The 27,481-nt window shown below is 42.4% G+C and overlaps 3 protein-coding genes across 4 annotated transcripts; 2 read left to right on the top strand and 1 right to left on the bottom strand.

Moving 5' to 3' along the window:
- The first annotated feature begins 601 nt into the window (after window positions 1-601).
- Window positions 602-5,331, top strand: LOC112226000 (coiled-coil domain-containing protein 43). Its single transcript, XM_024390177.2, has 5 exons — window positions 602-817; window positions 3,209-3,299; window positions 3,445-3,589; window positions 3,782-3,828; window positions 4,269-5,331. The coding sequence occupies exons 1-5, from the start codon at window positions 644-646 to the stop codon at window positions 4,454-4,456; spliced, it is 645 nt and encodes a 214-aa protein (XP_024245945.1). The 5' UTR covers window positions 602-643; the 3' UTR covers window positions 4,457-5,331.
- LOC112225999 (meiosis-specific coiled-coil domain-containing protein MEIOC-like) lies at window positions 5,317-14,720 on the bottom strand. 2 transcript variants are annotated; one of them, XM_024390176.2, is made up of 8 exons: window positions 14,463-14,720; window positions 13,917-14,036; window positions 13,509-13,666; window positions 11,472-11,576; window positions 9,461-11,288; window positions 9,152-9,286; window positions 7,493-7,679; window positions 5,317-6,761 (listed from the first exon to the last, which is right to left on the bottom strand). In XM_024390176.2, the coding sequence occupies exons 1-8, from the start codon at window positions 14,466-14,468 to the stop codon at window positions 6,598-6,600; spliced, it is 2,703 nt and encodes a 900-aa protein (XP_024245944.2). In that variant the 5' UTR covers window positions 14,469-14,720; the 3' UTR covers window positions 5,317-6,597. The 2 variants fall into 2 exon arrangements, with proteins under 2 accessions (XP_024245944.2, XP_042163398.1); XM_042307464.1 differs by having other exon boundaries at window positions 7,499-7,679.
- A 4,653-nt stretch (window positions 14,721-19,373) lies between these two features.
- On the top strand, window positions 19,374-22,453 carry LOC112225998 (frizzled-2-like). Its single transcript, XM_042307339.1, has one exon. The coding sequence runs from the start codon at window positions 19,623-19,625 to the stop codon at window positions 21,270-21,272; it is 1,650 nt and encodes a 549-aa protein (XP_042163273.1). The 5' UTR covers window positions 19,374-19,622; the 3' UTR covers window positions 21,273-22,453.
- Window positions 22,454-27,481: the final 5,028 nt, after the last annotated feature.

The following is a 27,481-nucleotide window of genomic DNA, read 5'->3' as shown; positions in this document are numbered from 1 at the left end:
AGTGTGACTGGGAGCAGAAACTAGTGATCAGGAAACGTTGTCCAGTCAGGGATACATTTAAATGCACAACAATCTTTCAGCATATCCAGGTGATGGTCAAGCATGTGAGATGATCAAGCATGTGAGATAAGAGATTCTTTTTTTGAAAATATAAACTTTTTTTAGGCTGTAAAACTGGAGAAAATATTTACTTGACTAAAAAGTCAGACTATGTCCTATACTCCCACCCAGTGGTGAAAAGTAGAGAATCACATGTTTCCACGTCACCTGAGTCAGGGCGGGGGGCTCTCGAATCTCATAGAATACCATGATACAATCTCATAAACATTTTATTATAGGGGTGTGTTAACTACGTCCGATTGATTCACGGATATAATTTAAATGTATCAATTGGTCACATAATCTCACATGAAGATGTTTAAAGAATTCTAACGTCTACGAACGAATGAATAACATTTCAAATTGATTATGTAGTTGACTAATTACCCCTCCCTAAATACAATAATGTAAATTATTAATTATTTACTGGCAATCGCTAAAACAATGTACCAGGCAGCAACCATATTCTGCTAAAGTTGTATCTAGCAGGCGATACACGCTGAGAGTTGTGGGGTGTGGATGTGGAAGACCCCGAACGGCCAAGATGGCGGCGTCCATGGCAGATGCCGGGGAGTTTGAGAAGTGGCTGGATGATCGACTAGACTCCTTAGAAGTGGACCAGGAGGTGTATGGAGCTTATATTTTAGGAATACTTCAAGAGGAGGAGAGTGACGAAGAGAAGGAGGACGCACTGCTAGGAATTCTATCTGCGTTTTTGGTAAATATAGCGGGCAGACATGCCATGCTTGCTCCGCGCTAAGTTAGTCAATAGCTGGCTAACGTGCTCAATGGTTACAAGTGAGTGTTAACTACGCTAACTAACAACTGAGTGACTACAATCGATCTGTTCCCATATAACTAACTGGTAACAACGTTAGAGACATGTGCCAATCTACCATTAGCCATATTTGGAGATGGGGGGGGGGGTTAGGCGAATCAAACCTGAAGTTATCCACACCCTTTCTATTATTAGCCGGCTAGCCCGTTGTTGAGACTTCGGTGGAACTCTCCAGACAAACAGATGGTTCATGACATACAGCAGGGTGGCCAAGCCTCGAGAGCTACTAGGTGTCGACCCGTTTGCAGGATTTAGTTGTTTTCACTCATCAGCTGCTCGTCAGGTTCAGTTGAATCAAGTTTGTTCGATCAGGGTTGGAGAAAGCCTACATGCTCAGTAGGCTGCTCCAAAAGTTGGCAACATCTGAGATAGAACATGTATTCTAACTGATGATTCATTGACACCGGGTCCTTCCCATTTGTTCTCAAATGAGAAGGGGTTCGCTGCAGCTCAATATGGCCTGTGGGAGTGTCGAAAGAAGTAGTGGCCCTCTTTCAGCATTGGGGAACAATGAGCGCCACATCTATGTCTATGGGCACAAGCACTGTTCATGACACAACTGTTCACCCCTCCTTGTTGAGAGAGAATATGGAAGGTTGAATGTTTGAGAAATGTGTCAACATCAACAGTCTCAACGTCAACAGTGAAGAGGTGACTCCGGGTTGCTGGCCTCATAGGCAGAGTTGTAAAGAAAAAGCCATATCTCAGACTGGCTAATAAAAATAAGGTTTGAGATGGGCAAAAGAACACAGACACTGGACAGAGGAACTCTGCCTAGAAGGCCAGCATCCTGGAGTCGCGTCTTCACTGACGTTGAGACTGGCGTTTTGCGGGGACTATTTAATGAAGCTGCCAGTTGAGGACTTGTGAGGCGTCTGTTTCTCAAAATAGACACTAATGTACTCTTTTTCAGTTGTGCACCGGGGCCTCCCACTCCTCTTTCTATTCTGGTTAGAGCCAGTTTGTGCTGTTCTGTGAAGGGAGTAATACACAGCGTTATACGAGATCTTCAGTTTCTTGGCAATTTCTTGTATGGAATAGCCTTAATTTCTCAGAACAAGAATAGACTGACGAGTTTCAGAAGAAAGTTCTTTGTTTCTGGCCATTTTGAGCCTGTAATCGAACCCACAAATGCTGATGCTCCAGATACTCAACTAGTCTAAAGAAGGCCACTTTTATTGCTTCTTTAATCAGAACAGTTTTCAGCTGTGCTAACATGATTGCAAAAGGGTTTCTATTTTAAAATGATCAACTTGGATTAGCTAACACAATGTGCTATTGGAACACAGGATTGGTGGTTGCTGATAATAGGTCCTATAAGAGCTCTTTGTCACTTCCCACTAGCCGGGTTGTGGCAAACTCACCCTCATTATTGTGTGTGTGGGTGTGGGCCGGCTTACAATGATGGCAAAAAACATTTGAGAGTGCGCTGACCCTGGTGCTAGAGGGGGTACGCAGCTGGAAGTTGAATGTTTGAAGGGGTACGGGACTATAAAACGTTTGGGAACCACTGGTCTAGTTGATCTTGACATTTCTGACAAGTTCTAAATAGTTCTCTAATGTATGTAATGACTGACATGATGAGGAAAACGGATGATGCACTATCCAATTTCAAAATTGCACCTTGTACAATCTACTATTACAACTTTCAAGAGTATGTTGAACGCCAGACTGCCGACCCCTCGCGCCCCCCATAGTTTGGGAACCACTGGGTTAGACCATTTGTTCCAATTCGGCCCGGGAGCCCATTCAATCTAGCCCGGTGGTGGTTGGAGTAAAAAAACATTGATTTACTTTGGGTTAAACACTCCTGGCCACTCTTGAATGTCTAAAACTAGAAATGATGTATAAATTATAATGGACCTAAACATTTTCAAATAAATGCTATTTTTTGTATAGGCTGCTATTCTACTTGAAATAAAATCAGTGGAGGGAATGCTCATGTTAGCTACCACTGTTCACACAACCGTGATACAGCTGCCCTGTCGGAAGCACTTTAGGTCGGCAGGCTGGTCGATACAACACCTGTACACTGGTCACCGGCTTATCGACTCGTCGTGCAGCCCAATCAGCAACGCAAAATGGTCTTGAGTGGCAACATCTGCCCAATTAAATGATTCACTTTCCACACACCCACTCCTTTCAACACACCCACTCATCCATACTAAAGTTGCCATATTGGGCTGCATCTAACCATACTTGTCTCAAGGTAGTGATGTTCAAATTCACTAACTAAATGCATCTCCATTCTCTACTGTCTTCCATGCACAGGAGGATGAGAAACTTGAAGATGTCTGCAAAGAGATCATTAGTCAGTGGGCTGAGAGCTGTGCCCGGTCGGCAACCAAAAACAAGGAGGATGGTATGAACATAAATCAAAAGCTAGAAACTTAAAAGACCGAACATTGTTCTAGCTGTACTTTCAGACATGAGCTAATAGCCGGAGCAGCCGTTGTATGAATTATGTGTTGAATTTCCTCTCTCTCTCTCTCTCTCTCTGTCTTTAGCTGAGGTACTGGCCATTGCCAATCTGATAGAGAAGCAGGCACAGATTGTGGTGAAACAGAAGGAAGTATCTCAGGAGTCCAGGAAGAGGAAAGAAGCTAAAGAAGCAGTCCTGGCTCAATATGCCAATATCACCGATGATGAGGAATATCCTTGGCTCAATATATTTAAACTATTGTGTACCCCTACAGTTATGCTTTGCCCCTTGTTAAACCTATACAGCTCTAAAGTTCTTAAGTGTTTATTTCTGTAATGTATAATGCAATCACTCCCAAAATGTTCATTTTTATGTGACTGCAGTGAGGAGCACTATTTTTCAAGTTTCCTTGACATCAACACTGAAGCTGAAGAGGAGGAGCAGGCTTTCCCCCCGAGTGGTGATAAATGTATCCTGTCTATGCCTCTTATTGCTCCTCCGATAACTCCTATTGAGGAAAAATGTACTTACTGTGATATGTGGTTGTCCCACCTAGCTATCTTAAGATGAATGCACTAACTGTCTCACTCTGGATAAGGGTGTCTGCTAAATGACTAAAATGGAATGCAAATGTATTGTTCACTGCATTAAGTAACATTTAACCAGTACTATATTTTTAAAGACCACTTATGGCACCGTCACAGCTTCTTAACCCAGGTAATAGTACATTTTGGTCTGTATTTGTAAAGCGCCTCGGAATAAGAGTGCTGATCCCGGATCGGTGTTGCCTGTTAAATCTTGATTAAATGTATAGGGGAAACCTGATCCTAGATCAGCACTCCTCCTATGATACGCTTTCTGAATAGGGGCGCTGGTTTTGCTGTGAAACTCCTTTACTGGTCTCCTCAGCCCTGTTTAAGAACACCAACGTGGAGGAGGTTCTAAGCAGGAAGAAGCAGCAGAGGGACCAGGCTAAGGAAGATTCGCATAAGAAGAAAGAGACGGACAAGATGCAGCGCGAGAAGGATAAACTAGCGAGGCAGGACAGGAAGGACAAGGAGAAGAAACGCACACAGAAAGGGGAACGCAAAAGATGAGAAAAACAAATGACACTGTGGGACATTGTCACATGAAATGCTTTGTTACTGGACAAAAAACTGAAATCAACATCTATTTTTACCTATCTCTTATTACCACCCGTACGATTGTAACATGACGTTGTAACAACTTGTCTGGACATTAATTGTTTTAACCAATTACCATTTTAGTTTTCTATAGATTTCAATCATCAAGCTTTATCTAAAGCTGGGAAGCGGTCCATCTATCTACAATGTGTTCTTTCTCCTCAAATGTGATTAATAAAGTAAATCAGTGACTCTATGAAAAGCCAACTTTAATAGTCTATCTCTACTTACTATGATCAACCTGCACAAGCTCTTGCCTGTATCTGTCATCCTACCATGTTGAATCTAAAGAGGCCGATGTTTCGGTATCATTGCTGTCCCTGCCTCCTTTTCAATATGCCTCTACTAATGTCATTCAATAGATGTAGCATGCAAGCCTTCACTCTAAAAATGTTTGCCCAGTTTAGGTAATCATTTTCCAAGATAAATGTTTTTAAATGGCATTCAAATGTTCTGCAATTACTATAGGGGATATTGTAGTAAAAGGAATGGGAAGTGCCCTATGGGATCTTAACTCACTCAGATTGAGGCACTGCTAGTATGTGCCAATGTGTTGCAAATGCTTTTCCTCTTTGGAGACGGATTCACTCAAGGCATTGTCATATTAAATACATTCAGTTTGGCACCCCGGTGTTCATGTACTGTCTATGCACTCTCTTGTATGAGAATCAGAACAATATGGAGGTTGATACTGTATACCTCGATTATATCATATACAATGTTTGCAGACTGGCAATGGGGTTCATATTTAACATGTTTTTTGAATAAATAAATGCCATTGTAAAGAGCTTTATTGTTCTTTGAATTAATAAAACAGAAACAATTATCGTGAAACATACAATTTCAAACAGGAACATTAAAAATACAGGGGTTTGAACACGTTTGCCACCTGTCTTACGAGTGTGTATTATGTCATTGATAGTATGTGTCCATCAAACTTCAGTCTGATGTTTTTATGTTTTTGAAATGAGCTGTAAAGCAGCGTGATTAACATTCAGAGAACTAAATTCAAAATAAGAATAACATAAGAGTTAATTAACATCAATGCATGAGCCGTCCAAATTCCTAACCTACTGAGAGTAGGTAGGTTACAATACACTGACTAGAGTATGTTGCATTTCAGGTAAACTGAGGAAGCACAAGGCTTCAAGTTGACGATTGATTGGTATATGATGGAATATGACAGAATGGAATATGGAATATGACAGAAAATTGGTTCCCATTGCCATATCTACTCAACTTAGGAGGCAATGATCACTTATCCACAATTATTGGTTGTTAAGAAGCATATTAGAGAACTGAATGTCAAATCACATTCGAATAAATAAGTTAAAAAATCAGGAAAACATTCAAATGAATGCCATGTTTTAATAATTATAAATAGTATCTTTAAATTATATTCGGGCTTTCTAAGACTCCCATTATTTTCGATGACCCTAATCACAAAATATTGTTATTTTTGAAGATAAATTATGCCTCAACACATTTCATATTATGAATTACCCTACCCCAAGAGCAACTGTCAAACAAACTATTAATATTTGTGGCCACTAAGGTAAATTAAACTCATTTTCCTTGTAATGATTGCAAGGACCCTAGCTCTCAGGTAGGTGACAATACTGTTGAATGTAATACTGTGTATTCTACAGTTATCACCACCACGCAGATAAAAAATATCTGATCAGACTGCTCTCTCATGTTCCTAATAGAAGCTTGTTAACAGGGATTTACTGGGGCTGAAGGGATTATGGGGATTCTCAATTCAACAGCATAATAGAATTGTACTGCAATTTAAAATAAATGCACCCCTGGTTATCACATTACATTGTTCTGAACAACCTGCTTTAGGAGAAATTTTAAATAAGACTGATAATCTCAGAAAATAATAAATTTCCTCTGTTTGCTCAAACTGAGGCTACATGCAAGAATTCCTTCTAGTCTGTCTAATGTGATCAAAATTTAACCTGGCCTAATGCTCCTCACTGGTCTTGCTCTCAGCAACATCTATAGCATGAACGTGAGTGTCACGTGAACCATAGGGTGGCTCAGTGGCATCAGAACTGGATAAGTGTTCTCCCTGGGCTGGTCTCCTCAGAGGTGCTCTGCTCATCCAGCTTGGACTTGGGTAGGGTCATCTGTAGGGCACACCACAGGGCAGTGCGGGACTTCCTTGTGGTCAAACACAGATCCCTCAGTGCTGTAGCAAGCAGCAGGATATCTAGCAGGAATACAGGCAAAAAAATAAGACAGCTGTTGCGTAAAGTAATTCAGTAAAAATACTTTAAAGTACTACTTAAGTAGTTTTTGGGGGTATCTGTACATTACTATTTATATTTTTGACAACTTCTACTTTTACTTCACCACATTCCCAAAAAAAAGTATACTTTTTACTCCATACATTTTCCCTGACACCCAAAAGTACTTGTTACATTTTGAATGCTTAGCAGGACAGGAAAATTGTCTAATTCACACTTATCAAGAGAACATCCCTGGTCATCCCTACTGCCTCTGATCTGGAGGACTCACCGAACACATGCTTTGTTCCTAAATGATGTCTTGATACTTAAGTATATTTAAAACCAAATACTTGTATACTTTTACTCAAGTAGTATTTTACTGGGTGACTTTCACTTTTACTTGAGTCATTTCCTATTAAGGTATCTTTACTTTTACTCATGTATGGCAATTGGGTATTTTTTCAACCCCTGGTTTTTAGGCCTCATCATCAGAGCTGCTCATCCATAACACGGAAAGGCAAATGTAGAAGATAAGCTCTGTTATTTGCTCTTTCAAGGAAATAAAATATAAAAGTCTCTACAGAATAAAAAATGGCAGCCATATTTCCAGGACAAATCTAAAACAACATTGGAAGACAAGCACAGACAAATGCTTGGGGATTCAGTTGTTCAGAACTAGCTGTGGCTCATTAATGACTTAGTGTTGAGTTACCTCTACCTCTGTCCTCTCTGAAATGTGCGCTGGCCTGTCTCTGATGGTTTGAAGTGTTGACAAATTCCTCATTGCGTCTGGCCTGGGTAATGTATATAGCCTCGAGGTGTCTGTCCAGCGCTGAACAAATATTGGCATGGAGGGGGAAGCTACGCAGATGCTCCATTTTACCCAGAAGGCTCACCACCTATGATATAAGAGGAAAATCAATTCCATCAATATTTCTTCCAATGTATTTTGAAACACTTGCAGAACTTGATGGGTGTTCATCTAGCCTACAGCAACTGGTATTCATGTATTGGTCTTAATCAACTCTTCTATCAACACTCATGCCAACTTTCATGGAATTAGCCATCATCTAATCCTAAAATTCCAAAGTGGACATTTAACCTCCTAGAGTCGATTCACGCACCGTGCGTCAATCTAAGTAACATAAATAAAAGAAAAATCCCCATTAAAATCTGTCAGTTTAACCTAGAGATATCTGCATTGGATGAGTCTCTTTCCACCACATCTGCCGATGTAGCACATCCACATCTGCGTTTGGGCTAGAAACTAATGCTGCACCAAGTGTCATGGGACTCGTCTGTAGGTAACTGGTAGTGTTTTAAAAAATTGATGGAAATATGAAGGCAGTTTTGTGCCTACCCAAAAAAAGGGTTGAATATGTGTAAAAAAAAATGTATATATTTCCTGGGCTTTCTTATATCTCCTAGATATAGGACAAACACTTCAAAACCTTGTTTCTTAGGATTTATTTTTGATGGTCTTTTTTGCCAATTACAGTGCATTCGGGAAGTATTCAGACCCCTTAACTTTTCCCACATTTTGTTACGCCTTATTCTTTACTCAGTCCTTGTTGAAGCACCTTTGGCAGCGATTACAGCCTTGTGTCTTCTTGGGTATGATGCTACAAGCTTGGCACACCTGTATTTGGGGAGTTCTTCTCTGCAGATCCACTCAAGCTCTGTCAGGTTGGATGGGGAGTGTTGCTGCACAGCTATTTTCAGGTCTCTCTAGAGATGTTCGATCGGGTTCAAGTCTGGGCTCTGGCTGTGCCACTCAAGGACATTCAGAGACTTCTCCCGAAGCCACTCCTGTGTTGTCTTGGCTGTGTGCTTAGGGTCGTTGTCCTGTTGGAAGGTGAACCTTCGCCCCAGTCTGAGGTCCTGAGCGCTCTGGAGCAAGTTTTCATCAAGGATCTCTCTATTTTGGTACCCTTCCCCAGATCTGTGCCTCGACACAAGGGTCTGAATACTTATGTAAATAAGGTATTCAACTTTTAATTTTTTTTAATACATTTTCAAACATTTCCAAAAACCTGTTTCCTCTTTGTCATTATGGGGTATTGTGTATAGATTGATAAGGGACATTTTTCCCCAATCAATTTTAATAAGGCTGTAACGTAACAAAATGTGGAAAAAGTCAATGGATCTGAATACTTTCCGAATGACCTGTATGAATGTGTTATTCAATGCGTTTCTATAGTAGTAAAGGCCAAATTAAATACTTTATCAAATCTTTCAAACTATATATTTTGATACATAAAGGGGTACTAAAATTCTAAATCAAATAGCTAAATGATCCTTCTTAAAACAATTCCATATGTCAGCTTAGAATCCCCCCCAGCTTAGATTTATCAGAATTCATATTTCTCACCGTGGCTTGTTCTCGGATCTGGTCCACGATGAGACGGTCCACTCTGGAAGGGTTAGGTGGGATTTTGGGGGGGGCACTGCTGGTCACCACAGAAATCCGCTTTCCAGGATAACTCATGGTAAGGACGTCCTCTGTCTAAAACACATCATATAAAAAAACACTTAACTCCAACCAGTCAATCCTAGTTCGGGAGACATTCTTACCAAGTATTGTAATGCGGCATAATCAGATAAATAATAAGGATTTCAAGATGATCACAAGAAACAAAAAACATTCCCACTAAATGAACCACTCATTTTTATTGCTCACCTTCTTCCTCTCCTTCTCCAGGACTCTCCACTGCTCATAGCACTCCTCCAGGTGGAAGTGGAGCTGGCTCATGGGTCCTCCCCGGTTCCTTATTATCCTCGGGGAGCGGAGGCCTCCCATCATCCCTGGGTAGGGGTTCTCTCCGCTGGAACCCATCATGTCATTGAGGTAAGGGTTGAAAGCTGCAAACTCCCCGTCTGGCAGCAGGTCACACAGGTCCATGGGGGAGATGGAACCGCCGTAGGGGAAGGAGGATCTGGAGTTGAAGCTGGCAGAGTTCAGAGACATGTGGCAGGAGTTCTGTCTGGGGTCATTCACAGCCTGATACATGCAAGGCAGAAAGGCTGGGTTCTTTCCTGCGTTGACGGTGCCGTTTCCTCCGCCGAATCTCTGAGAGCCATACATGTTGCAGAGTAGGTCGCGGTAAGGGTTCTGCAGGAGCCCCTGCTTTTTGTCCCCGTCTCCTGTCATGTGAGTGCTGGTCTGGGGCCTTGTCTTCCCATCCAAGCGCTGAGTGGAGGAACAGCCATCAGCCACCAGTCCAGCCATGTGCATCCTGCTTTTGTCCAGCTGCATCTCAAAGTCACTGTCGCTGGCTCCCCTCCTCAGTCCGCCCATGCCCATCCCGACCTGGTTCTGTCCTTCCCTGCTGCTGTGGAGGTTGGGCCCGTCCCCCTGACTGTAGTCCTGGATGCACGGTGGTGGTCCCCTCTGCATCTGGTGGGAGTGCTGAGGTACAAACTCAGACACAGAGTGGGACAGCATCTTGGACGGCCCAGAGGAAAAACAGTTTCCCCTTGGCTGCTGATGCTGCTGCTTGAGTTTGTTCTGCAACTGGTTCTGCTGGCTATAATGGTTAGAGTACTGGTTCAGACTCAGGCCCGTAGAGAGGGGGTTGCTTCCTTTCTGGACAGCCATCTTGTTTTGGTGAGAAATTGTAGGATTAAAAGACGCTGAGAATGATTTTGGTTGTTGGAAATACTCAACGTGTTGTGGACTAAATCCAGATAAGTCTTTGGAATCAAAGTCTCTCTGTAGCGGCTGTTTGCTCTTCATTCCTCCATCAGTCTCCCTCTGCATGGCTCCATACTCCCCTCCTAGTTCCTTCTTAAACTGCATGGCTTGAGTGCTTTGCCCAGGCATCCTGGTGTTGGAGAGGTTCCTCTGTTCGGCCATGATGTTGTCATACTGCATCTGCACACTCTGCCGGTTCTGGGGCTCCCTAACACATGCGTTGTCCTGCTCACCCACCATCAGGGCCTGGATGTTGCTGGCCAGCTTGTTGACCTCTTGCATGGTGTACTGCTTGGTCCTTCTGGGCTTGGCGCTGATCTGGCCTGGGAACTCTCCATAGTAGTGGTCAAAGCACTGGCTGTTTATCTTGCTCTGGGGGCAGAAGGAGGGTGCAAAGGCATCCATGTGGTCAGAAAGAGCGTTCCCAGACCCACAGAACCCTCCAACCTTCTCAGCTGTGTTGTACTCGTGTTTACTCGGCCTCGTGTTTGAACGGTAGGCGTTCCCCACATTGGGCAGTGGTAGCCCCGGCGGCTTCAGCAGGTCTTGGGTCTGTAGAGAGTATCTAGTGTCCATATCTCCATTGCAGGAAGAGCGAAGCGACTGCTGGTCACTGGTATCAAAGCCGTTGAAACGCTGGTAGAACTCTTCGGAACCTCTGTTCATTGGCTGCCCTTGTGCTTTACTGAAAGACTCAGGGTAAACATGGTTCGGCAGAAAGTTGGACTGCACTTTGGACTCAGACTGGAAGTACTGCTGGCAATCGTCGCTCATTGACTTGGGAGACCAGACAGATTTCAGTTGGGATAATGTCCTAAAAGGAGAGTTGAGAAGTTAGAGGTTAAATACAGTTTTTTAAACACAATTGAAAGTCTCAAAGTCATTACTGGCAAACGTTGCGGTTTCCATTTCCAATTCCCATTCATTTGCCTCCCAACACAATGAAATGAGCTCATATCACTGAAGACAAAAAATACCCTCCTAATGAATAACTTACTCTTCATTATAGTAACTGTCCATTTGATCAGCCTCCTCCAAGATATTTGACACCAGCCCATAGAGATCAGCTTCACTTCCACAGTCATTTCCATCTGGGAGATTCCTCGGAGATTTAAAACATAAGCATTTCAAAAGACGTGAAAAAGAAGACCATTTACATTTCAAATAGAGTGGGACATACAGTATATGACAAAGTCCAGTGGTTATTAGAAGTTCAACTGAATTTCAAATGGACAGCGTGTTCATGAACACCTTGTGTCTTCAAATCACCTCTATGATTTCAGTACAATTAATTAGAATAAACAAAAATGCAACATGCAACAATTTCAAAGATTTTACTGAGCTGCCTTAGACCCTAATCTATGGATTTCACATGACTGGGAATACAGATATGCATCTGTTGGTCACAGATACTGTAACATAAAAAAAAGTAGGGTAGTGGATCAGAAAACCAGTCTGTATTTGATGTGACCACCATTTGCCTCATGCAGCGCGACACATCTCCTTCACATAGAGTTGATCAGGCTGTTGATTGTGACCTGTGGAATGTTGTCCCATTACTCTTCAATGGCTGTGCGAAGTTTCTGCATATTGGCAGGAACTGGAAGACACTGTCATACACATCGATCCAGAGAATCCCAAACATGCTCAATGGGTGACATGTCTGGTGAGTATGCAGGCCATGGAAGAACTGGGACATTTTCAACTTCCTGGAATTGTGTACAGATCCTTGCAATATGGGGCCGTGCATTATCACGCTGAAACCTGAGGTGATGGCGGTGGATGAATGGCACAAAAAAGGATTTAGTCACGGTATCTCTTTGCATTCAAATTGCCATTGATAAAATAAAATTGTGTTTGTTGTCTGTAGCATATGCCTGCCCATACCATAACCCAGTGTTGTAAAGTCCGTAAGTAAAAATACTTTAAAGTACTACTTAAGTCATTTTTTGTACTTTAATGTTAATATTTTTGACTACTTTTACTTTAATACATTTCTAAAGAAAATTTTGTACTTTTAACTCCATACATTTTCCCTGACACCCAAAAGTACTTTTTACATGTTGAATGCTTAGCAGGACAGAACATGGTCAAATTCACACACTTATCAAGAGGACATCCCTGGTCATCTCTACTACCTCTGATCTGGCGGACTCACTAAACACAAATACTTTGTTTGTAAATTATGTCAGAGTGTTGGAGTGCGCTCCTGGCTATCTGTAAATAAATACAAAACATGAAAATTGTGCCTACTGGTTTGCTTAATATAAGTAATTAGAAAAGATTCATACTTCTACTTTTGATACTTAAATACATTTACTTTTGATACTTAAGTATACTTACCTCCAAATACTTTTAGACTTTTACTCAAGTAGTATTTTACTAGGTGACTTTCACTTTTACTTGAGTCATTTTCTATTAAGGTATCTTTACTTTTACTAAAGTATGACAATTGAGTACTTTTTCCACCACTGCCATAACCCCACCGCCACCATGGGGCACTCTGTTCACAACATTGACATCAGCAAACCACTCGCCCACACGACGCCATACACGTGGTCTGCGGTTGTGAGGCCAGTTGGAGTTACTGCCAAATTCTCTAAAACGACAGAGTATGGTACAGAAATTAACATTAAATTCTCTGGCAACAGCTCGGGTGGACATTCCTGCAGTCAGCACACTAATTGCACGCTCCCTCAAAACTTGAGACACCTGTGGCATTGTGTTTCTCCTGGCAACGGAGAAATGCTCACTAAAAGGGATATAAACACATTTGAGGCCGAAATTTGAGAGACATAAGCTTTTTGTGCATATGGACAATTTCTGGGGTCTTTTATTTCAGCTGATAAAACATGGAACCAACACTTTACATGCTGCGTTTATATTTTTGTTCAGTATAAATTAAGACTTGGTCTTCCTTTTCTCAATACATTCTTCAGACTGTCAATGATAAATACTGGTATGACAAAACACAGTATGGACCAGGTCAGTATACAATTCTGAGAGTTGCATTACAAATAGTTAGTTTAGTTACCTGCTTTTAACATTGTTCTGGGTGCAATTAATGAGTTGGTATGGATCATCCTGTGCCAACCAGGGTGTGTAGGACATGGGAGGTTCTTCTGACAGTGAGAAATCGGGTAATGGGATGTAAGGATGCAATAGCCTTTCGGTGTCCGCAGTTCCACAGGTCTGTGAGACAATAAAAAAGGAAATTCATGAACTCTAGTGAAAACAACTGCCAGTCACTGGTGAGAGATGAGAGATAGCATTCTGATTCCGTTTTGCCTACAATAGACAATTCATACCTAAGACTTACAAAACACTAGCTACTTATTATAAACCATTAATAAACACACCACTTGAATGATTTATCATCTATAGCGTACATTGTAATGAACTGCAGTCTAGAAAAGTAAAACACTTCTTTTGAATGTCTCACCTGATGCTTATTTGAGGAAAAGAATGAGTCTGAACCTGATGATGCACTCTGGAATCGATCAAACGCCATTCTCACTCCTCTTGAACTTGCACTTATTCTATTCTTCACTGCATTATTAAACTAAACATTACAAAGATATTCATACAAACATTCAACAGAACAATACAGTTTCATTGACTAGCTATCTTGATTATTAGATATACAGCTAGCAGGGTAATAACATATTGTTTTGCACATGGCTAACTCGGCCCAAGTCATATTGTAATTAAATGTACGTTAGCTAGCAACAGTCGCGAACTAGCTAAGTTAGTTACAAAGATAGAAAGAAGGATGCTCAGCAGGTGTCTAGCTAGCTAAACCCGAAACACCCAAAACAAACAACTTTTATGAGTTCAATCGACAACCTATTCTGAATGACACAGTAATAACAGACAGTTTCACTTTTGTCCTAAGTTAGCGTTTGTGTTCCCTGTCTCCCTCAGTCACACGGTTTATGTCTAACTTAACTAAATGTAGCTAGTCAACTGGGCTAGCTAGCTAGCTTACCTCCATAAATTCACTTGTAAACAACGTTTCTGTAGGAAATTTCCCCAGGTGAAATGTTCACGATTTAAAAATCTAACTTTTCTAAAAAATAAAAAATGAATTAAATCAAACGGACTTTAAACAATGACAGGGGAAATCACTAGTACACTGCGGCTAGCTACAGAAGTATTGATCTCGAGCTTGCCAGTTGCTCTTCTCGCTTTTATAAAGTAGCGTCACGAGCAAGACCTTCAGCGGACATCTCACTCAAGACCTTCAGCAGACATCTCACTCAAGACCTTCAGCGGACATCTCACTCAAGACCTTCAGCAGACATCTCACTCAAGACCTTCAGCAGACATCTCACTCAAGACCTTCAGCGGACATCTCACTCAAGACCTTCAGCAGACATCTCACTCAAGACCTTCAGCGGACATCTCACTCAAGACCTTCAGCGGACATCTCACTCAAGACCTTCAGCGGACATCTCACTCAAGACCTTCAGCGGACATCTCACTCAAGACCTTCAGCGGACATCTCACTCAAGACCTTCAGTGGACATCTAACTCAAGACCTTCAGCGGACATCTCACTCAAGACCTTCAGCAGACATCTCACTCAAGACCTTCAGCGGACATCTCACTCAAGACCTTCAGCGGACATCTCACTCAAGACCTTCAGCAGACATCTCACTCAAGACCTTCAGCGGACATCTCACTCAAGACCTTCAGCGGACATCTCACTCAAGACCTTCAGCGGACATCTCACTCAAGACCTTCAGCGGACATCTCACTCAAGACCTTCAGCGGACATCTCACTCAAGACCTTCAGCGGACATCTCACTCAAGACCTTCAGCGGACATCTCACTCAAGACCTTCAGCGGACATCTCACTCAAGACCTTCAGTGGACATCTAACTCAAGACCTTCAGCGGACATCTCACTCAAGACCTTCAGCAGACATCTCACTCAAGACCTTCAGCGGACATCTCACTCAAGACCTTCAGCGGACATCTCACTCAAGACCTTCAGCAGACATCTCACTCAAGACCTTCAGCGGACATCTCACTCAAGACCTTCAGCGGACATCTCACTCAAGACCTTCAGCGGACATCTCACTCAAGACCTTCAGCGGACATCTCACTCAAGACCTTCAGCGGACATCTCACTCAAGACCTTCAGTGGACATCTCACTCAAGACCTTCAGCAGACATCTCACTCAAGACCTTCAGCGGACATCTCACTCAAGACCTTCAGTGGACATCTCACTCAAGACCTTCAGCGGACATCTCACTCAAGACCTTCAGCGGACATCTAACTCAAGAGTTTTCACAACAACTCCCCGCGAATAACATGCTCTTCTTTTATCACTGACTGTCTCAAAGGTGATGATTGGTCCATAAGAAGCTTTTTCACCCAATGGGTTCCAATAGGGATTGTACACATAAAGGGCATAGCAACCAATCATTTTCATAAGATTAAAATATGGGGGAATCCTATTTGACTATCAATGAGGGACTATATCGTGAGGCTTTTTCATGCATATTGAAGGATTTTTGTTAAACATGTATTGCTCTTCTTGAATCATTTTCGTGGAACTTTTTTTTAAATAAGTAAACGTGTGGTCGGCTACATCATAGTAAAGCATACAATCCTGTGTTACATTAAATACTAATAACTAAGTCATAGCAAAAATAGTGCTTAGTCATGTCCAGCGCCTCAATTTATTCAACCAAATATGAATAAATTTCCCTTGTACAAGTCGTTGGAGACTGGATGAAATACCACAGAGTCCCATCACAGCAGCAAGATTTGTGACCTGTTGCCAGGAACAAACACCATTGTCAATACAACCCATATTTATGCTTATTTATGTTCTCTTTTGTACTTTAACAATTTCTACATCGTTACAAAATAATATGACATTTGTAATGTCTTTATTCTTTTGGAACTTCTGTGAGTGGAATGTTTACTGTTCATATTTATTGTTTATTTCACTTTTGTATATTATCTAGCTCACTTGCTTTGGCAATGTTAACATATGTTTCCCATGCCAATAAAGCCTCTTGAATTGAATTGACTGGACATCTTTGGTTACAAGTGTTGCAAATGCATTGTCCTACAATACCCACAAGATGTCGCTATGTCTATAGTTTTTTTTGCGTTGGCCAGATAGATAGATAGATAGATAGATAGATAGATAGATAGATAGATAGATAGATAGATAGATAGATAGATAGATAGATAGATAGATAGATAGATAGATAGATAGATAGATAGATAGATAGATAGATAGATAGATAGATAGATAGATAGATAGATAGATAGATAGATAGATAGATAGATAGATAGATAGATAGATAGATAGATAGATAGATAGATAGATAGATAGATAGATAGATAGATAGATAGATAGATAGATAGATAGATAGGATAGATAGATAGATAGATAGATAGATAGATAGATAGATAGATAGATAGATAGATAGATAGATAGATAGATAGATAGATAGATAGATAGATAGATAGATAGATAGATAGATAGATAGATAGATAGATAGATAGATAGATAGATAGATAGATAGATAGATAGATAGATAGATAGATAGATAGATAGATAGATAGATAGATATGCCACAAGAAAAGGGCAACCAGTGAAGAACAAACACCATTGTAAATACAACCCATATTTATGCTTATTTATTTTCCCTTGTGTTCTTTAACCATTTGTACATTGTTACATATATGTATATATATGTATATTGTATAATATGACATTTGTAATGTCTTTATTGTTTTGAAATTTCTGTATGTGTAATGTTTACTGTTAATTTTGATTGTTTATTTCACTTTTGTACATTATCTACCTCACTTGCTTTGGCAATGTTAACCCATGTTTCCCATGCCAATAAAGCCCCTTGAATTGAGTAGATAGATAGATAGGTAGATAGATAGAGAGAGAGAGAGAGAGAGAGAGAGAGAGAGAGAGAGAGAGAGAGAGAGAGAGAGAGAGAGATAGACCGACAGACCGACCGACCGACAGACAGACAGACAGACAGACAGACAGACATTGCTTCAATTCAGCCACAAGAGCATTAGTGAGGTCAGGCACTGATGTTGGGCGATTAGGCCTGGCTCGCTATCGGCATTCCAATTCCAATTGTTCGATGCGGTTGAGGTCAGGGATTTGTGCAGGCCAGTCAAGTTCTTCCACACTGATCTTGACGAACAATTTCTGTGTGGACCTCGCTTTGTGCACAGGGGCATTGTCATGCTGAAACAGGAAAGGGCCTTCCCCAAACTGTTGCCTCAAAGTTGGAAGCACAGAATCTTGAGAATGACAATGTATGCTGTAGCGTTAAGATTCCCCTGCCCGAACCATGAAAAACAACCCCAGACCATTATTCCTCCTCCACCAAACTTTACTGTTGACACTGTGCATTGTGGAAGGTAGTGTTCTCCTGGCATCTGCCAAATCCAGATTCATCCGTCGAACTGCCAGATGGTTAACCGTGCTTCATCACTCCAGAGAACACAGGTTGTAGCAACCTCATGATGGGTACAGGGAAATTAGAGTATCATGTAGCAACCTAAATCTATCGATGTTACATTGAACAGGGTGAATGGAATATGAATGGCAGTTATCCAATATGCTGTAATAGAAATAAGGCCATGTCCATTAAAAAAAACGCCCTCCCTCCTCTTAAACGTCACCAACCGCCACTGCCCTTCATAGAATGGTGAGGATGGCCCAGCACATCACTGGGGGTGAGCTCCCAGCCATCCAGGACATACATGCCAGGGCGTGTCTGAGAAAGACCCAGCCAACCGAGACATGGACTCCCCCTTACGAAAAAAGATTGCAGTTATACACGGTTGTATAACTGTAGTTAGAATGCAGAATAACTGCAGGATGCTGCAAATACTGCGTCCAATATAACGCAATTGTTTTTACAGCAGGCATTTTGCAGTGTAACTGCAGTTACAGTGCAATCACTGCGTCCAGAATACCACAGTCGACTGCAGTTACTGCACTTTTACTGCAATTTCAAAACCACTCTCTTTTTTTGGTAAGGGCCTAAGCAGCTTCTATCCCCTGGCCATACATGGCTAACTATTACTTCTCTCCCTCTCCCACAGACTATCCACACTGACTCTAAGCCCATCCACAGGTCTCTACCCACTCTGACACACACACCTTCACTGTCACTTTTACTCTCACACACACACACACACACACACACACACACACACACACACACACACCCTCACAGCCGCACTGCTGCTAAATTATTACTAATTCGATGTATTACTACCATTATGCTGCAGTTCATTGTTCATTGATTGCATCCCCATTAATATCATCCAATTGATCCTGCTACTGGTCACTATTAATCCTGATTACGCGTTGATATTACCATTCGTATATTACCATAGTATTTAAATATTCCTGCTACCAGTCACTTTTCAGCCCAGTTTACACTGCTATATTGTTTATTGTTATTAACATTATTACTATTTATCCAGCTACCAATCACTTTTGCCTCATCTATGCCTGCCTACGTGTACGTATCTACTACCTCAGCTCCTCGAGTATCCCTGCTCACTGTAAATTTGGTACTGACACTGTTTCCCTTTTTCTTCCTTTCTTATCTCTTATTTTTCGTGACAAATAACATTTGAAACCTAATTCATATATAGATAGATACATACATAGATATTTGCACATCTTGGCGTTGTGAGCGAGGCTACACTACAGTATGGTTCATTCAGGGGATGCATACTGTACTGAAGTTACTCAGACTCTCCCAAGTTGATACTGCTCTGCAATTCCATTGGCTAGCAAAACACTGGGAAGGGGTGGGAATCTGTTTCTAGAGCCCCCTTATCCCCATCCCTCCTCCTCCCGACTTTACTTTCAAACCAACCACAGAAAGTTGCAGTGGGGGACTTGAAACTGTCTGATTGGGCCATGCAAGTTGCACAAAGGAAAAGTCAAGCAGCCTCTTGTAGGCGAACAAACAGCAACAGTTATTCGCTCACCGGGACTACTGCAGAAGTTGTATCAATTATTCCGTTATTTATAACCAAAATTCCGATGCTTACAGAATATAAAAAGTATCTGTAAATGGCATGACTTTATCAGGTTAAATTGAGGAGATTTCTTTATTGATCAGCTCACAATGAAAATGGATTTTCAAACGAGTTGTGTGACTTTTTTCACACTGATCATGCCGTCAATGATGGTATCAGCGCAAGGGGATAATGGCATTGCTTTCCCGGACCACGGATTTTGCCAGCCTATTTCAATCCCACTATGCACGGACATCGCCTACAATCAAACTATCATGCCCAATCTGGTGGGACATTACAATCAAGAGGACGCAGGACTGGAGGTGCACCAGTTTTACCCCTTGGTAAAGGTACAGTGCTCGCCGGAACTTAAATTCTTCCTATGTTCAATGTATGCGCCTGTTTGTACAGTTTTGGAAAAGGCCATTCCACCCTGTCGCTCAATTTGCGAGAGGGCAAAGCACGGCTGCGAGGCGCTAATGAATAAATTCGGGTTCCAGTGGCCAGAACGCCTCCGGTGCGAGAATTTCCCCGTGCTTGGAGACGGGCACATTTGCGTGGGTCAGAATGAATCTACTGCCACTGCCCCGCCCGTACACATGCCAGTCCCTGGAACCCCTGGCGTCCATGTCTACTCCACATCAGACAGGCCTTTCCGCTGTCCATCTGTACTCAAAGTCCCCACTTACCTGAATTATTCGTTTCTGGGGGAGCTGGATTGTGGAGCACCATGTGAACACTCCAGGAGCAGTGGAGGCTACATGTTCTTCAATGACAAAGAGATTTATTTTGCACGCATATGGATCCTCATCTGGTCGTCTCTGTGCTGTGCCTCCACCCTATTCACCGTCACCACCTACCTAGTGGACATGCAGCGCTTCAAGTACCCGGAGAGGCCCATCATCTTCCTCTCTGGGTGCTACACCATGGTCTCCATAGCCTATATCGCTGGCTACTTCCTGGGGGACAAGGTGGTGTGCAATGACAGCTTCACCCCAGACGGATATAAGACCATAGTCCAGGGGACCAAGAAGGAGGGCTGCACCATCCTCTTCATGATGCTGTATTTCTTCAGCATGGCCAGCTCCATCTGGTGGGTCATCCTGTCCCTCACCTGGTTCCTGGCAGCTGGGATGAAGTGGGGGCACGAGGCTATTGAGGCCAACTCCCAGTACTTCCACCTGGCAGCCTGGGCTGTGCCCGCCGTGAAGACCATCAGCATCCTGGCCATGGGGCAGATCGAGGGGGACGTGCTCAGTGGGGTGTGCTTTGTGGGCCTCAACAGCCTGAACCCCATACGGGGCTTTGTCCTGGCCCCCCTCTTCATCTACCTCTTCATCGGTACCTCCTTCCTCCTGGCCGGCTTCGTGTCCCTGTTCCGCATCCGCACCATCATGAAGCACGACGGCACCAAGACGGAGAAGCTGGAGCGCCTGATGGTGCGCATCGGGGTGTTCAGCGTGCTCTACACCGTCCCCGCCACCATCGTCATCGCCTGCTTCTTCTACGAGCAGGCCTTCCGCCACCACTGGGAGAGAAGCTGGGTCAGCCGTAACTGTAAAGGCTTAGCCATCCCCTGCCCCATGCAGTACACCCCCCGCATGACCCCTGACTTCACCGTCTACATGATCAAGTACCTGATGACGCTCATAGTGGGCATCACCTCCGGGTTCTGGATCTGGTCTGGCAAGACACTCCACTCCTGGCGCAAGTTCTATACCAGACTTTCAAATGGTAGGCATGGAGAGACCACTGTCTAGGGAGGGAGGCCAAAACATGGGACTTGTTTTTGGACATTCATTTGGATGTTTTATAGTGTGTTTTTCTCCCTCCTATTTGTTTACTCACTGTCAGAGACTCAGTGGTACTTTTATACATCGATCATCAGATACTGTCAGTATTTTTATGGAACGTTGACACAATTTGTAAGAAGTCAAATATTGCATGACAAAATCAAGCTTTAAGGGGGGGGTGTCTTGACCAAAGAACAAACTGTTGCTCACCTGAAGAATGGCCAAAACCTCAGAATGAACAAACAACAAAGGTGTTCAGTGGATGCCATGTGCTGAAGTGCTCTCTCTCCTCCCCCACTCTGTTCCTACTCCTTTTTTAAAAAGTTACCAGCCATAAAAACTCTCCAGTGTGAGTGAGAATCCAGCTGGGAATACAGTGAGCGGGGGAAGGAAGGAGGCCTGAAAGGACAGGCGGCCATTTTAAGAACGTGTGAGATGTAATTAAATGCAACTGTAAATAGGAATTGTAAAATATAAAATGATATATTTGTATTTAAAGAAAGGACGTGTTTTGTTTTGTCTTCCGACAGCCGTAGTGCCTGGTTAACTCTAGCACCCCTTCTAAAAGGAGCCATAGACACACTGTCTCTTAGTGCTGTTTTCACTGGCAGTATGACACATACACATTTGAAGTTTCTCCTGTCAAACCCAGATCTGTAATCATTTTCCTTCTGATCTATCAGATCAGGGAAGCTGGGTTGTAGTAAAGGCAGTCTTTGGCTGTGCACATTTTCCCTAGCTTAGCCCTTCTCCTTCCTCTCGTCTCCCCCCGCCAATTAAATCCCTTGGAGCTGAGCTGAGCAGCAAGAGAAGCTGGGTGGTAGGGGTGAAGACAAGGCTGCAAGGACACTGGTCATGTCTCCAGGGGGGGGGGAAAGCTAGCCCTAATTGTCAGTACTATACTCCATTACCAAAAAGTCCCACCAAAAAGATCCACTTCTGGAGACTGTGTTGCTCAAACTTTTCAAATAATTATCTAGGAAAACAAAAAAGTATTTTGACAAAACAGAATCAAAGAAGAATGTGGTATTTTAATGTTGTGACGTGAAAAGTGGTGTGAATCTGTCAACCACAAATGTATCTCACATGAATTGCTGGGAGGGAAGGGGATGGGAAGGTGATGACAAAATAAAAGACACATGATTTGATTTTTTTTTGGTATTGCTGTGTGTGTGTGTGTCCTGTGTTGTCTTGACTAGCAGGATTATTTTCTTGATCTTGTCTATTTAGTTTGTCTTTTGAATTGAAAAGGGATTTCGTTACCACGACATTACGCCTCAGGATGTGCTAATATCATAGTTATAGTATGGAAATGTTAACAATACAAATATGGTCACTGTCTGAAAGTGAGGGTTTGTCGATGAGGGTTGGAAAAGGGGGTCCCTGTTACCATATTGTTCTGTACTACAGCACAAACTATGCAGTGTCATTTCGAAAGCTACCGTTATTTCTTATAACTGAGTGGTAACATGTTAATGCACAAAGATGTAAGTGAAGTTACAAAATGGTGGTCTCTGCCCAACTTCACCAGGTTCATCATAAATTCACAGTTCCCCAATTTAAAGGACCATAAAAAAGGAATTTCTACATCATGTTATAAAGTTATGGTTCAACACAAATGTGATAGGGTTGAAACCTGTATGTCTTATGGCCTGGCTTTGGTTGGAGGGGGCTTAGCTGTACCACGGTGTACGTTCCAGGTTCAAACTAACAATGCCCCCTTTGGAAACAATCCAAATGCTGGCCATTATAAACATCACTGTGCCTCTGTTGAAGAGGGGATCACATTTGGGCTCTAATGTATGTCCTGAGGCCACGCAGTTTTACGGGCCGGACCCAATACAATGGCCTCCTTCACTCCAAAGTCGTTCAGCTACGATGATGAGGTGCTGTAAGAAGCCCTACTTTAACGTGCCCTCGTGTGCACAACGCGTGGCTGTATGTATGTGAGCCTTGTCTGTCGGTAGACTTGCCCGTCTGTCCGCATCTCTCTCTCAGCTATCTCTCTCTTGCTCTCTCATGATGTGTGGCTAAAATAGGCCTCTACTCAAGAGAAGTCTCCATCACGCTGCCCTCGCCAATGTGTTGACAGTTGAGTCATACCTCAACATCTGTTAGCTCTCAGACTGTGTGGCGACTGCCACGAGGATGCATTACCCTGACGCGGCTCGCCAAGGTACAGGGGGTGAGGTAACACTGGATACCTGGAATGACATACCCTTAGATGGAATATTAGCTACTATGCCAATAAGAACTTGAGTATGCTACTTTGTGTGTGTATATTTCTTTGTGAACATGGCATTCGTCTCTGCATGCGAGTGAAACGAAGGGAAATAATGGTGCTTGGCTTCACAGAGTACTTTATCGTTCAAGAACCTTTTTAAAGTAAACACAATATTGATCTGGAATCCCCCGAGTGATGCATGGCTGAAACTGAACCTCATCTGTGGTGATGTAATGAAATAAATGTAGTGCAGGCTGGAGAAAGGGGATACTCCCCGGATCCCCAACACCTCCAGCACGGAGGCTATGAGGAATACTTCCAAAGCATACTGTAAGCATACCGTGTCTTCAGGAAGTATTCACACCCCTCGACTTTTTCCACATTGTATGGTGGTACAGCCTGAATTTTAAAATATCGAATTGAAATTTTGGGTCACACAATTTTGGGTTACACACAATACCCCATAATGTCAAAGTGAAAATATGTTTTTAGAAATGTTTACAAATGTATTAAAAATGTAAAGCTGTAATGTCTTCAGTCAATAAGTATTCAACCCTTTGTTATAACAAGACTAAATAAGTTCAGGAGTACAAATGTACTTAACAAGTCACATAATAAGTTGCATGGACTCACTTTGTGCAATAATAGTGTTTAACATGATTTTTAAATGACTACCCCATTTCTGTACCCCACACAAACAATAATCTGTAAGGTCCCTCAGTCGAGCAGTGAATTTCAAGCACGGATTCAACCACAAAGACCAGGGAGGTTTTCCAATGGTTCACAAAGAAGGGCAGCTATTGGTAGATGGCAAAAAAAAGAAGCATACAAAGAATATCCCTTTGTGCATGGTGAAGTTATTAATTACTAATTAATAACACTTTGGATGGTGTGGCAAAGAAATTCACTTTTTGTTCTGAAAACAAAGCTTTATGTTTGGGGAAAATCGAACACATCACTGAGTACCACTCTTCATATTTTCAAGCATGGTGGTGGCTGCATCATGTTATGGGTATGCTTGTCATCGAAAAGGACTGTGGAGTTTTTTTAATGATAAAAATAAATGTAATAGAGCTAAGCACAGGCAAAATCCTAGAGGGTAACTTCACCTTTCAGCAGGACAATTACCTATTACCTAAAAAGGCCAAATATACACTGGAGTTGCTTACCAAGACGACATTGAATGTTCCGGAGTGGCCTTGTTACAATTTTGACTTAAATCATCTTGAAAATCTATGGCAATATGTGAAAATGGCTGTCTAGCAATGATCAACAACCAACTTGACAGAGCTTGAAGAATTTCTTAAAGAATAATGGGCAAATGTTGTACAATCCAGGTGTGCAAAGCCCTTTGAGACTTACCCAGAAAGACTCACAGCTGTAATCGCTGCCAAAGGTGATTCTAACATGTATTGACTCAGGGGGTTGAATACTTATCTAAATCAATACATAGTGTTTTATTTTCCATTAATTAATTACATATCTTTTTTATTCCACTTTGACATTGTAGAGTATTTTGTTAAGATTAGTTGACAACAAAAAAAGACAACTAAATCCATTTGAATCCCACTTTGTAACAACAAAATGTGGAAAAGGTCACGTGTTGTGAATACTCTCTGAATAGCTCCTGCATGTAAGAAAGGGATAGAATTGGATGACCAATTTCTCACCTAATCTACAACAAGAAATCTACAGAGGTAGACTTGACGATATGCAGGGCTTGAACAGTTTGTACTCGCTGAAGTCTGTCTTGTAAGAGAAAGAAGGGGCAGTGTATGGCATGGTACAGTCTGAGTACCAGGGTTGTCACAACTGACAGGTACAGTATGTGTGATTTAGGACAGCAAAAGAGACCATGCCTTGTTGGGGGAAAAATAGATAAATCTACCTGTCCCACTTATGTTCTGCTCCTCCACACCTCTTTGTGCCTCAGCCCTAGCTCCTCCTGTCTTTCTCCTCCCTGCCCCCCCCCTTCACTCAGATGAATGGGGGGAATGCAGTGAGTCAGTGGAGCAGAGCCGGGCCTTGGCCCAGTGACAGTCTCCTGTGAGCTGCCTCACTTCAAAAGGGCCGCTGAAACCCGACTAGCTCCTTGTAAACAGGGCTGCCTGGCCTGAAGGCACCGCTTCCTGCGCTTAACTCAACTTAATGGCTGGCTTGTTTGGCTTTTCGCTGAAGCAGAGAGAGAGACGAATGAGGAGAGAGAGAAAAGAGAAGGGGGGAGGTGGGAGGTAGGGTGGTGGCAGGTAGAGTCTAAGATTGTTACAAGGGGTGGGCGGGGAGGGGGATTGGAAGGTATTTTGAAAAATTCACTTGAATAGGGGTGTTTTTCTTCTTTCTCTCGAGGTAAAAAAAAGAAGGGAATAAAAAGGAGTATCAGGACATAGAAAGATGCTATATTGTAAATCTGTGGAGAAAAAAATAAAATATTTTCGGAACTTGAAAATGAAACAGATGCCCAGATTCACTTTTCAGAATGTTTGAGTTTTGCCAGCAAAGCACTGTTCACTTGATATTCTCAGTCAGGAAAGGGAGACTGCAGACCTTTACATGGTTTATACCTGATAGCTATTGCACATTTGTCCTTTTGTCCTATATGTAGAGGTATGATGACTATCACCCTGTACACAGGTCTCAAATGTATTACATAGAGACACATCTATCAAGCTAAATGTATTACAGGAGGGGGAAAGTTATTACCTATATAGACCAGATATTGTCTGCTTTCTGCGCGCTATTGACCAAGTCTCTTCTAGGTGGTCTCAGCTAAGCTTGTCTATGCTGTGGATTAGCTCTCTCTCTTTGTTGGTCTGAGATCTGCCATGCTGCCATATTCTCTCCTCGAGGGCAAGAAGGGACAAGCAGTGGATTGGGCAGAAAGAGAGAAAGAATGCTCTTCCAGAGAATGTTAATAATGGGATCTCACATCCCCCTGATTGAAAGAAGCCCTCAAGAGGCTGTTAACAAAGATGGATCATGTTGTTGGTCTGAAAAAAAAAAAGAAGAGACAAATAAAGGGGAGTGAAAAAAGTTGCTCTCTGTGAAAAGTTAGCATGAAAAAAAGATGGAGAAAAAGGTTAAAAATATATATATTTTTAAAGACCTAGACTTAGGTCTGTTACTCATCAAGTCTTGCTCTGATCTCAGAGAGGAGTATCATGCTCTGAGCGCTTATGTTCAGTTAGATACAGTCAGACATTAGCCCTGCTAAATGAGGGCAGTTTAGATTTTCCAGCGCTCCCTCCATATCTCTGGATCTCGTTTCCCCCTTGAAATCAAAACAGGAAGTCCAATATGTTCCCTCTCCTCCTATTCCCTGCATGGATTGCTTCCTGAGGCCACCGTATAGATCTGGGGGAGGGGGAAATCAGAGAGTTGGCAGGAGAAAGGGAGGTTAAAATGTGCATTCTCAGTTTCTATGTTACAGAGGCACTCCTCTTCAATATAGTGGTAACCTGCTCGGTCACAGTGCTTCTCTTTGGGCAGATCCATTGCAAATGGCCATGAAATGCATTTCAACATTATACGTGTTTTTAAATGTCCTGTCCTGGTTTTATCAGTAGGCTGTGAGAGTCTTTGTGGACATAGTTGTAGATTTATTAGGCAGCATTTGAAAAGTTCACAGATACCTTGGCTGGACACTATCAGGGGAAAAGATACACATACAGATACAGATACATATCTGGAAAGCCTACTCTCAACTCCTCGACTTTGGATGATCTTACCAACTGGCCACTCACTCCATGTCCTGTTCTGGGGCTCAGAGGATTTGTAAGTTAACTACAGCAGTAGGGAAGGGAACAGAAGCAGACAATAACTGTGGTGGCAGAGCCTCTGTTACAGCCGGCCTCACTTCCTCCACCCCCTCCTTGGCTCACTCTCACACACACCATTTGTCTGGGGTTTTATGACCCACAGAGTACACACAGGCCATTCAGAGGTGGCTTCAGTG

This window comes from Oncorhynchus tshawytscha, linkage group LG27, assembly GCF_018296145.1.
Source record: "Oncorhynchus tshawytscha isolate Ot180627B linkage group LG27, Otsh_v2.0, whole genome shotgun sequence".
Lineage (NCBI taxonomy): Eukaryota > Metazoa > Chordata > Actinopteri > Salmoniformes > Salmonidae > Oncorhynchus > Oncorhynchus tshawytscha.
This window is presented reverse-complemented; position numbering and strand designations above follow the sequence as displayed.

Excerpts from the sequence above, each read along its gene's own strand:
- LOC112226000 (XM_024390177.2), top strand. The coding sequence starts at position 644 with ATGGCGGCGTCCATGGCAGATGCCGGGGAGTTTGAGAAGTGGCTGGAT. Across the intron at positions 3,300-3,444 it reads AACCAAAAACAAGGAGGATG|CTGAGGTACTGGCCATTGCC; the intron begins GTATGAACATAA and ends CTCTGTCTTTAG. Across the intron at positions 3,590-3,781 it reads AATATCACCGATGATGAGGA|TGAAGCTGAAGAGGAGGAGC; the intron begins ATATCCTTGGCT and ends TGACATCAACAC.
- LOC112225998 (XM_042307339.1), top strand. The coding sequence starts at position 19,623 with ATGAAAATGGATTTTCAAACGAGTTGTGTGACTTTTTTCACACTGATC.
- LOC112225999 (XM_024390176.2), bottom strand. Across the intron at positions 9,287-9,460 it reads TGGAGAAGGAGAGGAAGAAG|ACAGAGGACGTCCTTACCAT; the intron begins GTGAGCAATAAA and ends GATGTGTTTTAG. Across the intron at positions 6,762-7,492 it reads CAGAGAGGACAGAGGTAGAG|ATATCCTGCTGCTTGCTACA; the intron begins GTAACTCAACAC and ends TATTCCTGCTAG.